Here is a 14,012-nt window from a genome sequence, read left to right on the forward strand (position 1 = left end):
TCCAGCGACCAACGCCAGCATGAACCAAAGCACCAGCTAAATGAGACCGGTGAGAAAATACGCTTTTGTAAGTATAAAAAAAAGACCCCTAAACGCTTATGTTTAAAAGGTATAAAGCGCTTAGCCGGACAACAGTCTGTCACAAACAATGAGGCTTATAACTTTCACTAAATGAAAATTACTAAGTTCAATTTTATGAAGTTTCCTTTACGTGCTATTTAAGCACTCCCTACAAAACCAAACACAGACTTATCTCCAAGCACCAGCCATACATCGACCCAGTCTTTGTATTGCTTGACGGCACTCAAGAAACAAAGCACAGAAAACTTCACTATACACATTAATTTAAATGTAACACTACACTATAAATAGAACACTAAAATAACCCCACAACTGACGGTAAAGCAATTCCACCACAGGTCTAAGTTCAACTGTACGACGATATTGTCCCCGCACAATCAAACAGAGACACAATTTCAAAGTTTACAATCACCCAGAATAATTTCCAAGTAAAAACAAACAGAGAAATAATAGCAGAACAACTTCACTCACCAGTATAACACACGAAAGCCAGAGACACTGTTAGTCTTGTGGATATTGTAAGAATGACGCGCGTCGGCTCACTCCGACCCTTTTATAGATTCAAAGAGTGACAGGCGACAAAAAGGGCGACTGGCGACAAAAGGGGCGACTGGCGACAAATATGGCGACAAAAGGGGCGACTGGCGACAAATATGGCGACAAAAGGGGCGACTGGCGACAAAAGGGGCGACTGGCGAAAAATATGGCGACAAAAGGGGCGACTGGCGACAAATAACAATGGATAGCCGCTAAATTACACTCATAAGTAAAAGGTCATAACTGTTTTGTTTACTAAGTCGTACGCCTTAGGCATTAATGTCCAAGACAGCTCAGCACGTACGTTTTTGCTTCTCAATAGTAACATCTGCATGACTGCACGTGTTTTAGAGTGAAATGGAAATATCTTTTGTTGATTCCTATTACGTAATGAAACATTTTATATTGTGGTAAATATAAATATGCAAATATTACTTTGTCAAACCATTTAAAGGCCGGAGAGTTGTATGTTCCATAGAAGCCCATATGATGAAGCTGTCTATTGAAACTGTCTGACTGAAACTAACATAGAATCGAATGTTGGTCCGATAGAATACAAATACATACGTGGCAGAGTTGCATAAACTACAAGAACAGGAAGGTCTAAGATTAGCTAATAAACTTTGTAACGCACATGTCATTTTTTTTTCAAGTTGGCTACTCAATTATTGAGCTTCAGTACTTAGTTGACGCAATCGATTTTTCTTTGGCAGTGAGGTAACTGCAGAATTAGGTAGTTAGATCTAAAAATATTACACTTTTGATAAAATGTATGCCAAAAATCTAAAGGTAGCGGTTTCAAACTTGCCTTAAGACATTAAACAAGGCTAAATGGTGTGATGTATTAAAATATACACGAGACTTTTTGCTAACTTTGAAAGCAAATGGAGAACCCATACTACAGACAAGGGAAATAATTCCGGTACTTGGCTTGGTTTTCAATACCTACTTTCAGTTATCAGCCAACGACATGTTAAACCAAGATTACACATTTTGTATTCCGGATAAAACAGGGTCAGTAAGGGCAGCTATCAGAACCCATGGCGCTACTCGAAAACGGTCTAAGAAAACCTTCTCTCGATCTCAAATTGATGAAAAATTGCATTCATAGATTTACAAATAAAAGGTGCGAGAAAATAAGCATCCAGGGGCCGTTGAATCGGCAGTAACAGCAACACTTCGCATCCATCTACTACAGCACCATCGGCATCCGCAGATAATCAAAATATATCGTCAACTGGGTCGTATGTAGGTTCTGTAACCTGTCCTAACATTAAGTTCAATCATCTCGAAAGATCTTCAAGCATGACGAGTAACGTAAAGTTACTCCAGCCAAGTATTAGAGTAGTCGCGAAAAAGGTCAGGAACTACAGGATGTCGATCAAATGGCCTTAACATCAGATATCAGATATATTATGGTCTTCAGATGGAAAAGACAGTTTAATAAGCAACCCGGCTCATTACATTTGCGACGATAAGCTAAAGGTTTTAGTTATAGCTACAGAAAAAATAACAGATAACCACGCAGCAAAAAATGTAACAAAATATACAACAAACATTTGGAAATTGGAATATTAACAATAGTAGCCGACAATGACGACAAAAAAGCAGTATATCATTCAGTGGCTCACACCATTGCCTTGAAAAACAAAACGTGGACTAGGACGAAGGAAACATACTCCAATTCAGTTTTATTCTAGCTTCTAAGGAAATGCCAATCACTGGTGACTCATTTCTAACACAGTGTAAAAGCCGTGTCTGACAAGCAGTCCCAGTTGCAACTGGAGCAGCTGAAATTTAAAAAAGATGTGCGGACATCGTGGACCTTTTATGAGCTCAACCGCTTATTCACGATAATTTAGATGCCAAAGAATGGCTGGTATGATATCACAATACGTGCTATGTTTCTGCAACCTTTCGAATTACCTACCTGTATTGCGAAAATAACCCTCTTTGTCATCGGTAGGTAACACCCATCGTCTTCGGTCTAAAACAATTAGTAGTTATTTACATCAAAGCCGCCGATAACAAAAGAAGAAGCATTCTTACAACATAAATGTTCATACTGTCCTTAATAATAATAAAGCCTGACCAGAAATATAACGATTATTGTCAGGAGGGCGCTGTTATTCTGATGTATGGGGTGACAGTTCAGTTTAGTACGAAGAAAATAGTTAATCTTTCTATGACTTTTTTGTTTTCCTATTTAGTACTTCCTTATTTAACTGTTAGTATCATTTTTATTTATTATAAGTTTATTTTTAAGTATTTAGTTCAATTAGTTTTGTATAGTTATTATTAAGTTTTATATTGTACTTATATAATTAAGTTTTTTATTATAACTTAAATAAAGTTCTAATGACATTCCGCAACATGGCGCGTAGACATATAGTTCTGGTCAAGCTTTAATAATTTACAAGAGCACTAACCACAGCGAAAGCTACTTTCTTCGCTTCAAGATTTGAAAAAAAAATGTTTTTCTCTCGAAATCAAGGCAAATAATGCCCAGTTATGGGTAATATATGAATTAAAAGAGTAAATTTAGCTAAAGCTTAAATTTTGCCGCTAGTCTAATCACAAGCACTTCCAACCAAAGTTCATCAAATCGAGTTCCTTCTTGTTGAGGAAGACGAAGTTTGAAATTTATGGATACTAACATAATTAGCGGTATTTTTAGCGGTGATGCGAAATTTTAGCACATCGATCCGCTCTGAGTAGGCAATGAATTCTTCAACCATCAAATACATAATTATGTAACTCCGTATAGACGAAAAAGATCTAAGACAAAAAACGTACCTCAAAGCCATAGAGAAAAAGGTACGGTGGCCAAGATGGAGTTACACCTTTGGGGAACGCTCGGCTAGATGGCGCTAATATTAAAATTTGTCATTTTATCACATATCAAGCTAAGAATATGGCCCAAATTGTCAAAACTGAGGTTCAAAAGTTTTAAGCTTGTTCAATTCCGCTAAGACTATGAGTTTTCCCGTTGTATTAATAGTACGTTGTGCAACAAGGGAGGTAAGGGGGATATTAAGAGTGTCGTGATATACAGTAGCGGAAAATAATCTATTATACTTTTTTTGTACACATTTGCATACTTACATTATAAATTAAAAAAAAAAGGCTATGGTGATGTCGATGAAATTTACAATATACTGCGTATGAAAAAGACAATTTGGGCAACTTAAGGTTCATTTTTAAAACAACTCGTATGCCCGGTTTATGCAGGGTAGCCCTGTGGGCCCCAAATAGTAAAATAATGATTTGGTGTAATTTTCATACCAACGACTTGCGAGATTGATAAATCCATCCAACTGTATTATATTGTTATAAGGATTCGCTATTTACTGTTTTCGTAATAAGAAGTTTAATATTAGTTACATACACGATCGGTGTGTAAAGTCTCTAATCCGCACCAGGCTCTTGTGGCTGCCCTGGGGCCACGTGCAGTTGGTCCTAAGACTCGTAAGCATTTAAATACATATTTGTTATGATGATACAATAGTTATTTAATTGATATAAAAACCTAATTTTAAAAATTTTCTATTTATTGTTTTCGATATATAAAGAGTATGATAGATTTTTTTCCGCTACTATATATCGCCATCATATATCGCCGTCAGTCGCAGGCTGGAGTGAATTGTAGACACGAGTATTTATTCCTGAGTTACACACTATGTTTTTCATCACATTTGAGAGAAAAACGCAGAGGAAAAAGTCATAAGGCAAAAACCCTTCAACGTAGGCTTTGCGACCTGGAGTGTATCTTCATTTATATCAGATTCTTCATAATTATAAATCCATTGTTTTTGATAACAAACACTTTTTAAGCAAAAACAAACACGAAAATACTGCATATAAATTAAATGCAATGTTCAAAGAAGCAAACGATTGAACTATTTTATTACTTATTTTTCATTTTCTTATTGAAGCCTCTGTTGTACTCCCCGTTGCTAGGCAACGGTAGGCGCTTCGCGCAGGCGCGCGGCCAAGCGCGAGTCGAGAACATACTGTCAGATTGTAAATTACTTATAACGATTTATCTAAGTGAAATTTACGAAATAAATGTTAAACACGCTGAAATAGTTGTAAAACATAAATAAAATGCATTTTTCATACCGTTTCATGTTTTTTATAGCATAATAGTCAAACTTTGGTTGAACAACAAAAATCCTTGGCTGATTAAAACATCCTTTGCCTGAAGTAACTATTATACGGATTGTATTAATTTTTATAACTAAATCCATTACTCCCTTGGTAAGAAAATAGTACATTATTCTTCAGTACACGTAGACGCAATGAGACCTTTAAACAGCAAATGTGATGAATCCAACAATATAATATTCCATATACTTATACTTATATTCACAGAATATATAAAGTACCCAATATGCTGTACCTGCACAATTGAGTGTTCCGAGCTCAAATAAATAAATTATAGCTGTTTTAACTGGAAATGTAAAATAGGTACTTTTCATGCTATTCGGTTGCATTCTGATGCGTAACAGGTCACGAATATTGATTTGTGCTTGCGACGTTGCTAATGTCCATATTGTGTACCGCGTTTGTATTCATTCAGCAAAACGTTAGAATCGATGCATAGGTACGTGAGCAAATAACACGCGTGAATATGGAAGACAATAATAGGGAACAAAGAGGATCGAGTATTATAGAGAATGACTGTCAAAGTAAAATGTGTAATCACAGTGCATAGTCTGCCATCTCTCGACACAAGCTTAAAACTTTTGAACCACAGTTGATATGTTTTAAAATGTCAAATATTAATATTAGCGCCATCTAGCCGAGCGTACCCCAAAGGTGTATCGCCATCTAGCTCACCGTACCGTTTTCTGTATGGTTTTAGGGTACGTTTTTTTCTTAGACTTTATCGGTCGTTACGAAGTTATATAGGCCTTTGATAGGGAATAAGCCGCAGCCTGCCACAAATCTACGCCGTGCACCCTCACCAAGTCACATGCACGTAGGTACTTATATTTAAGGACGCCTTTTAAATTTAAATTTATTTAGGTTATGCCGCTTGAAATTTGTTTCTTAGCTCTGGTAAAATTCTCTTGATACTTCGAAAACATATGAAAAAGTTGCATTTTATACAAACTCAGTCAAAACGGTTGTTTGTATTTACTCACAGTTTGTAGGTCAATGAAATAGTATTTTATGAAACTGGCGTTTAAACACTTAAGTGAGGTCAAAAAAGATGAGTGGCGTGAGTAACAATTTGAGGCGAAGTCGAAAACGCCACGAGTATTGTTTGACTCAGTGAAACACCGTTGCATACAATACTTTTTCTACGACCGTGCACTTAATATATAATTTTCATCACATTATATAATCAATTCAAATTAATACAATCCGTACAATACTTCAGGCAAAGGATGTTTCAATCAGCCATAAAAAAATTTTGCACAACTTAAGCTATAAAAAATATTATATGGTATGAAAAATGCATTTTATTTATGTTTTACAATTATTTCAGTGTGTTTTACATTCATTTTGTTTTCGCGTAGATAAATCGTTATAATTTGCCATCAGGCAGGAAATTGTGACGGCCATCTCGATCTGCGCTTGACCGCGTTCCCATAGCAACGGGCAGTACAACATAAATAATAAATAAATAACGGACATGTAAAATGAGTTAAATTGTATGCTTCTTTGAACATTGCATTTAATTTATATGCAGTATTTTAGTGTTTGTTTGTGCTCAAAAAGCGTTTGTAATCAAGAACAATGGATTTATATGAAGAATCCGATATAGGTGAAGATAGACTACTGGTCGCAGTGGCGCCGCCATTCATTGGCGGTTTTGCCTCATGATTTTTTTCCTTTATGTTTTCCTCTCAAATGTGATGAAAAATATTGTGTGTAACTCAGGAGGCGTTGACGAAATCCCCCTTACCTCCCTTGTTGCACAATATACTAGAATAACTTCGCGTCAGACTCCCCTCTATTCGTGCACTTACCCTGTCGCTCGCACTCCCCCGCGCCGCCGCCAGCCCCCGGCCGGCGCCACGCGCACCTACGCTATATCAATTAAAGGCTGCCTAACAATGCTTTAAATGCTATAACGTATGCGTGGGCGCGCGGGGCGCCCGCCGGGGGCTGGCATCTTTTATGTAGGGTTTTAAAAGATCTATGCACGACACTGTAAATGACGAATAACACTACAAGAGTAAAAAAACATTCAAAATGCTTTGTTACATAATATTTAATTACCTACAACCAAGAACGATTTAATACTGGACTGACAAAGCCCATACAAAAAAGCATACCCCTGAGGACCTTTTAGGCTTAAAACTAGATGGTGATGGTTCGCAGCCTGGAAGTGGCCAAAATCATATTTTCATCAAATATTTTTGCGTTTTTTTATGTTTTATAAGAACAAATGACATATTTCTTTACTTAAAAATCATGATATTACGTGAATACACATTTTGAAAAAATAAATAAATTTGTAGGCATTATCAGTGTAGTTATGATAGTATTAAATAGGTGGCGCTAAAAAAATCGAGGTACGATTCGTAGTATGAAGTATGTAAATCCTATATAAATAATCCTTGCCTACAACAACACAAAAATTATGAACACACCTATGAGCGACATTTTTTCCTACCACATGTAAGTAAAGCCTGACCAGAACTATATGATAATTGTCAGGAAGGCGCTGTTATTAGATGTATGGGGTGACAGTTCAGATTTGTATGAAGAAAATCAAGAAAATAGTTCTAATGAAATTCCGCAACATGGCGCGTAGTCATATATTTCTGGTCAGTGTGCGTCGGCGAATGCACAAACGCTCACGATAATATCTCTTTCGTAATACCTATCTATTTCTATCGCTCTTGCGTATTGGCGCGACAGAGCCAGGCTATATTTCTGCGGCGTTTCGGTGGCGTTTTCGGCTACGGAGCCAGGCTTTAACAATATCGGGCGTCAGTACAAAATGTGACATGCTCGGCCTCTATACGAATAGATTAACGTATTTTGGGGATTTTAACTGTTACGGGGATAGAACAAAAAAAAACGCGTAGGTACCCTATTTATTAAATACCTTGCCAGCGAACATTGTCCATAAAGGGAAAAAACTGCTTTTAACAGTAAGCTAAAAAACATCTCTTGGACATCTTATAGGATGATCATTACCTTCCACTGGATCGTCTAAGAGATTTTTATCGTATAGATAGCGATACTATTTTTTTTGTTATATTAGCGAGATTTACTCCACACAATAAAACTATATAAATAGTTTTGTGGAACCCACAATATGTATAATTCAATGAATAAATAATAATATTTCTTCTATCTAAAAAAGTTCTGTGGTAATTTCATACAAATTTGAACTTGAAGCTGGCTGTTAGAACAGGAAACTTGTCCTTTAAATTAAAATACTTAAGTATAACATGCACGAAATAAAACATCAGGGTGGCTAGCCGAATGGCACAATCGCTCACGAAACGCTCACGAAACGAAGCGCTAGTAGGTATCTATCTCTATCGCGCTTGCGTATTGGCGCGACAGAGCCAGCGGCGTATCGCTTTCGTTTGGCGTCGGAGAAATGCCATTCGGCTACGGGGCCAGATACCTAATTACAATAAAATCATGGATAGTAGTTATTATTAAATCTAATTTCTATTTAATAAGTCGGATTGAGATATTTGAGATATACAATGTTAATGAGTTGACCGTGACAACACTCAACTCGATTTCATATGAACTCCTTATTAGCAAATATCATATTGTTCAAATTAGTTTTGAAAGTTCTTAATAAGAAGCTGATTTGACTAGAAAGGAAGTAGGTAGGAGCCTACCCACTATTTGTGTAATATTTTGTTTAGAAAGTAGATTCGAATGGAGCCGTTATCTACGTAAATGTTCGTGACTCGTGGGTTTTCGTAAAAACGAGTGTCTACGTCAACTTTTGTCAAAGATATGCTACTGTTCATGACAGCCTGGGGACCAAGAAGAGGTTAGTGCTATCCATGTGTTTATAATATTTTTATGCAATTTCTAGAACGCCAGCGCCATAATAAAAATCGCCATAGGAAAAGTGTTAAAAACTTTAATTATGGGTTCTTAGTTTGAAATACTTTAATCTATTCAAACTACTGTCACACTGAGGACTGCTTTGTTTCATATGTAGATAGCAAGTAAAACACAGTTTTCTAACTTTCTCTACATAACTATGACAATACGTGAGTCATTAATCACAATGTTCAGGTGATAGGAGACAGGGGCGTGATGTGGGATCCATCACAAGCGGTAAGGGATTATAGTCAGTCGCAATTACGGCAGATGATGCATGGATGGCGGCCGCGGGTTCTAAGAGCCACTTAATGGCTACAATTTCATATCTCAACGTCACCACAAATTGAACATACTCAATTAAAAGTAGTTGTATCTTAGGTAGTATATATAATACATATAGTTGCGACCGATAACGTTAATGTACATTATTGTATTAAATAGTCCTGTCTGTTTTTATAGTTGTTATGAATTTGTTTAACAACCGACGCTTGTGCAATAACCTGATTGGCATGCATGCGTCAGTTGTTTATTTATAATGAGTTGACTTTGATCAGGAAACACGCACTTGCTTCTTGTAAGTTCTGCCGTATACTCGTTCATTTCATTATACGAAGAAATGTATATTTCATCTGCAGTTTTTTCTTCGATTCTTGTTTTTCAAACAGTGGTGGTAGTGTGTTTCAATAAAGATGACTGTAAGTACTTGTGTCAAATATTGCTTGTTTGAAATATGTATAGTCAAACAAATAAAATATCAACATATTTAATAAATTATTATATTGCATTGCTACATACTATATTTAACATTACTTTATTAATTAAAAATAACTTAAATTTTGGTGGAGGTAGTCGTTAGGAAAGAGGAATAGGAGGAATATTTGAGAAATATTCAAATATGTACATGATAGATTAATGCGTAATACGAGCACATTGTTATGCTCGCATTATGTTTATACTATTAATAGTAGACATAAATGCAGAGAGGCCGGGAAATAGCGATTCGTGGTTGAGTTTAATAGTCTTTAGGTTCTTGAAATTGTTATTCGTTTTAAAAGAGAGAAAAATGCCGTTCGTGCAAATATTGATAACAAAGCAAGCGAAAGATACTTCCAATTTCCACTATTGAACTACCTACGAATGTACTAACGATAGAAGGTTAAACAAATGTTGGCAGTAGGTAAAACATAATTTTTCATCACATCACTAATAACAAATCATTTTGCATGTTCAAAGTCATAATTCTAACTTAATTAGGCCTCTGCAATGCTTATTTTTAAAAAATCAAACTTTAGGGGAGGAATGAGGACTAAGTTTGTATGGCGAATCTATCGGCAGTATTATTATTATTTGTATGTTTTGTGCATCACGATACATGATCTATCTTAGGTATACTGCCTTAAGCCGTATTCCACCTGGCGTCTTATTCGTGGCTGCGCTATCGCTATCACCTTTCTGAGTCACTCACCGGGGCCAATAGGTCGAAATAAATAAATGTGAGTGCGCATGGGAAAATGTCCCACTTAGTCGATTGCTATAAAGCCGCTTTGTCAGTTTATTCAAATAAAGATACAAGTACATCTCGCCTTAATGGTAATCGACAAAGTGGGACGTTTTATTAAACACACTCACAAATGAATACATATTACATACCTAAGTCTTAAGTTGTAGATATATTATGCTGTTGTAGTCCTAAGGCACCCCAGAGGTGCAATCAAACTGCCTTCAGGAGCTCGCGCCTCGCCTTCATATCTTCAGCGATTCTCGTGGCCTCGCTCAAGACCAACTCGGCTGCTCATAACTCATTCTCGACGGATCCCTTCCATGAGTGTAGGGTACAGGGCGCCCGGAGCCTAGGCTTGCATTTTTACGAAAGCAATAGTTGCGTTACTTTCTGATGTAGTACGGTAGGTACACAAAACAACTTTATTTACATACATACAATCATACAATCACGCCTGTATCCCATAAAGGGGTAGGCAGAACACATGAAACTACTAAAGCTTCAGTGCCACTCTTGGCAAATAAGGGGTTGAAAGAAAACGAAACTGTGACATTGCAGTGACAGGTTGCCAGCCTCTCGCCTACGCCACAATTTAACCCATATCCCATAGTCGCCTTCTACGACACCCACGGGAAGAAAGGGGGTGGTGAAATTCTTAACCCGCACACAGGCAACTTTATTTGTTCAATCAAATTACAGGAAACGTTTGAAAATGTGTGATATTCTGCTCATTCTTCTTCTATATAAAGACTGGTTAGGTAATTAGCCTAAGATCATAATACTAGTATATGTACTTACACATGAGACACAATGAGGTATTGAGTATCGTTCAAATGCCACTTTTATCAATATGTTGATGGATTCTGTGTTAGTTAAGAGTTAACTTTCTTAATTAAAATGTGGGTATGTATTTAATTTTAATCAGATACCTTTCACAATCCATTCTAACTCACAAACTTTAGACAATGTTGACGTACCTATACGACATCACTTAGACAGGTACATACATAATTAAACGCAAGGCGTAGCTTTATGAGTGTGAAGATGGTAGTGGGATTTGAAATGCAAAAATGAATTGATGAGGTGGGTAGAGTAGAGGAAAATCCCATCAAAACGTAAATGTGAAAGGCTACAGGAACGCTTATTAATTTTACTAGAAAATCTAGGACTACTAGCGCTATCTAGTAAGCCCCGGTTGAACTAAACATGTTTTTACTGAACTTGTCACTTTTCTTAAATGATATAAAACCAATTTTTGATTTTTTTTCTGTGTATTCACCTAATTACCTATCTTCATGCCAAATTTGATCGTTATAGGTTATCTAGAGTTTATGTCTATAGGTATTCTGATAAAAATGACTATTTTTGGACGTTATTATCTAAACAACCGTTTGAGATGTGTTTATGAAATTTGGAGCACATATTTATCTTGCAAGTGTCAATATATATACCAAATTTGACACGTTTATGTAAAATAGTTTTTGAGTTATGAGACGATAAATTTATATTTGACAAATAATGGTGTCCAATAGCAATATTCGCCCGATATAAAACTTCATGTTTAGACGCTACACGTTCGCCAAAATATCTATAAAAATAGGAGGGAGATAAGAGATGATGATTTTTACCATTCACGATATGTACTTATGTTTTTCATGATCTAACGCAGTTCAAGATTAACTTCTTAATAAAATTATACATATCGAATAAGATTTTAAGATAACCTATGTAGCTGCGATGACCGCGCAGGCCTTAGAGTTCGGTAAAAAAGACATATTATAAAGAATTGCAATTTAAGAATTCCAACATATTTCACAAACTTAGGACCTTGCAAACGTAAGTTTGTGTAAGACTATAAAAATAATTCAGGATTTAGTTTTATTTAACGTTTCTAAAACCGTAATTTTAGTATCTTCTTTCAGTTGATATAATAATTGTTTCAGTGGATAAAATCGACAGCGTTCATCAAGAGGTGCCTTGTTCTAGTCAAGGTGGAATGTGTGTCATAGCATCAGATTGTCCTGCCGGTCTTCTAAGTCAAAAAAGGGGTCTTTGTCCTTCACAGCAAAGCCATAGCGTCGAATGTTGTTTTGGAAGTGAGTGAGATCATGTTATAGGCATATGAAGGCTATAAATTAACAATCATTGTGAAATTCTTTTTGTTTTCGCCCGCCTTAAATAAATAAGTATCATTCACATCCTTAAGTACCTAGTACCTACACCTATAAATTGACTGAGTCTAAATAATTATCTAGGTATTTATATTTTTTTTAATAAAAAATACAATGTACCCTACACAAGCACATTAATAAAGTTTCGCCAAACTGTAAAACAGTTTGTTAGTGATGCGCTCCATCTTATCTAAAAATAACAATCTACCTACTAGATACACTACCTACAGACAGTACATCTGTTTCCAATAATTAACCCTATTTCGACGCCACACGAGTAATTATCCCGGTAAATACATACGCAACGGAGGATCTGTTAAATTAAGTATTATCTTGCAAGATAACGTGCTCTGATTTGCGTTTTATGTGTTTAAAGTCTTATGTTTATCTAATAGCAGTTTTTTGAGTTGTGATTTTAAACTACATATCTTTAGCTTTAAACTGTAACTTCGCTACTAATTATAACATTGTTTCAGGTTCCATTAAGGAGACAAGGTGCAGAAAATTAGGAGGAGAATGCAAGCCATTGTCGGACTCCTGTTATATGATTCCTACATATCAACATTCTACTGATTGTCCTGAAAGTAGCAAATGCTGTATTTTGGTATAGGATATAATAATTTTCGCCATGCAACCTTGCCCTTCCATCAATGATAAGATTATTCTGGCCAATAAGCCTGAGAGCGTGCTGATGATAGATCGAGTACAGAGTTAAGCTAAACACATCGTCATCACCCGCGTATACATGCCTACACCTGTTTCTAAAATATTGCAAAACTTGAGTTGATAATAATTTTCGATATGACTGTGCTTGGATACCAAATTGTCGTATTTAGTCTAGGTACGCATTCTTATAATCACCATCCTCCTTGCCAGGGCTAGACCCACGGCTTTCTGACATCTAATCCCAGTAGATTCTTGTATAATAGTATACATTAAACATTATTTCTATGCACTTTGACTATTGACATTGGTCTGACCTATACTTCGTATTATTTAGTTGTCGCATAAGAGAGAACGTAAAGCACGAAGCATCAGGTCTTTTATATGAGATATTTTTTGCCACAACTGTCACAATTTCTTAAACAGATATTAAAAAAAAAATACTATTGTTTTTCTACACTAAAATTATAAAAGTGTTTTTCATATTTATGTATAAATAATACTTACAATAATACATTTAATTATAAAGTAATTATTTTAATCTATTTTATTTAAAATTTCCTAACTCAGTTCTGGAAAGCTTGCACATTAAATGAACCTAAAGAAGGTATTTGGAACTATCGGTTCATTTTTAGCTGACAATGTTTTGAATCGTGTTATATAGGTTCGTTAATTTTCCTGTTAACTTATAGAATTTGATTAAACTTATTTTCTTACTTTTATTGAGGTTATGTTTGGTGGTGTGTTTTGTGGCGGACGGCGGACTGTGATTACTGCAAAAGGCAAGTACAAGTAATATAAAAAAACCGGCCAAGAGCGTGTCGGGCCACGCTCAGTGTAGGGTTCCGTAGTTTTCCGTATTTTTCTCAAAAACTACTGAACCTATCAAGTTCAAAACAATTTTCCTAGAAAGTATTCATAAAGTTCTACTTTTGTGATTTTTTTCATATTTTTTAAACATATGGTTCAAAAGTTAGAGGGGGGTGGGGGACGCACTTTTTTTTCCTTTAGGAGCG

General features: G+C 35.8%; 1 protein-coding gene across 1 annotated transcript; it reads left to right on the top strand.

The window, feature by feature from the left end:
* The first annotated feature begins 9,200 nt into the window (after positions 1-9,200).
* Positions 9,201-13,531, top strand: LOC125241048 (U-scoloptoxin(19)-Sm1a-like). The gene is made up of 3 exons (XM_048149330.1): positions 9,201-9,356; positions 12,106-12,258; positions 12,810-13,531. Exons 1-3 carry the CDS (start codon positions 9,278-9,280, stop codon positions 12,941-12,943), a joined length of 366 nt encoding a protein of 121 aa, XP_048005287.1. The 5' UTR covers positions 9,201-9,277; the 3' UTR covers positions 12,944-13,531.
* Positions 13,532-14,012: the final 481 nt, after the last annotated feature.

The sequence above is a fragment of the Leguminivora glycinivorella genome, chromosome Z (assembly GCF_023078275.1).
Source record: "Leguminivora glycinivorella isolate SPB_JAAS2020 chromosome Z, LegGlyc_1.1, whole genome shotgun sequence".
NCBI classification, from domain to species: Eukaryota; Metazoa; Arthropoda; class Insecta; order Lepidoptera; family Tortricidae; genus Leguminivora; species Leguminivora glycinivorella.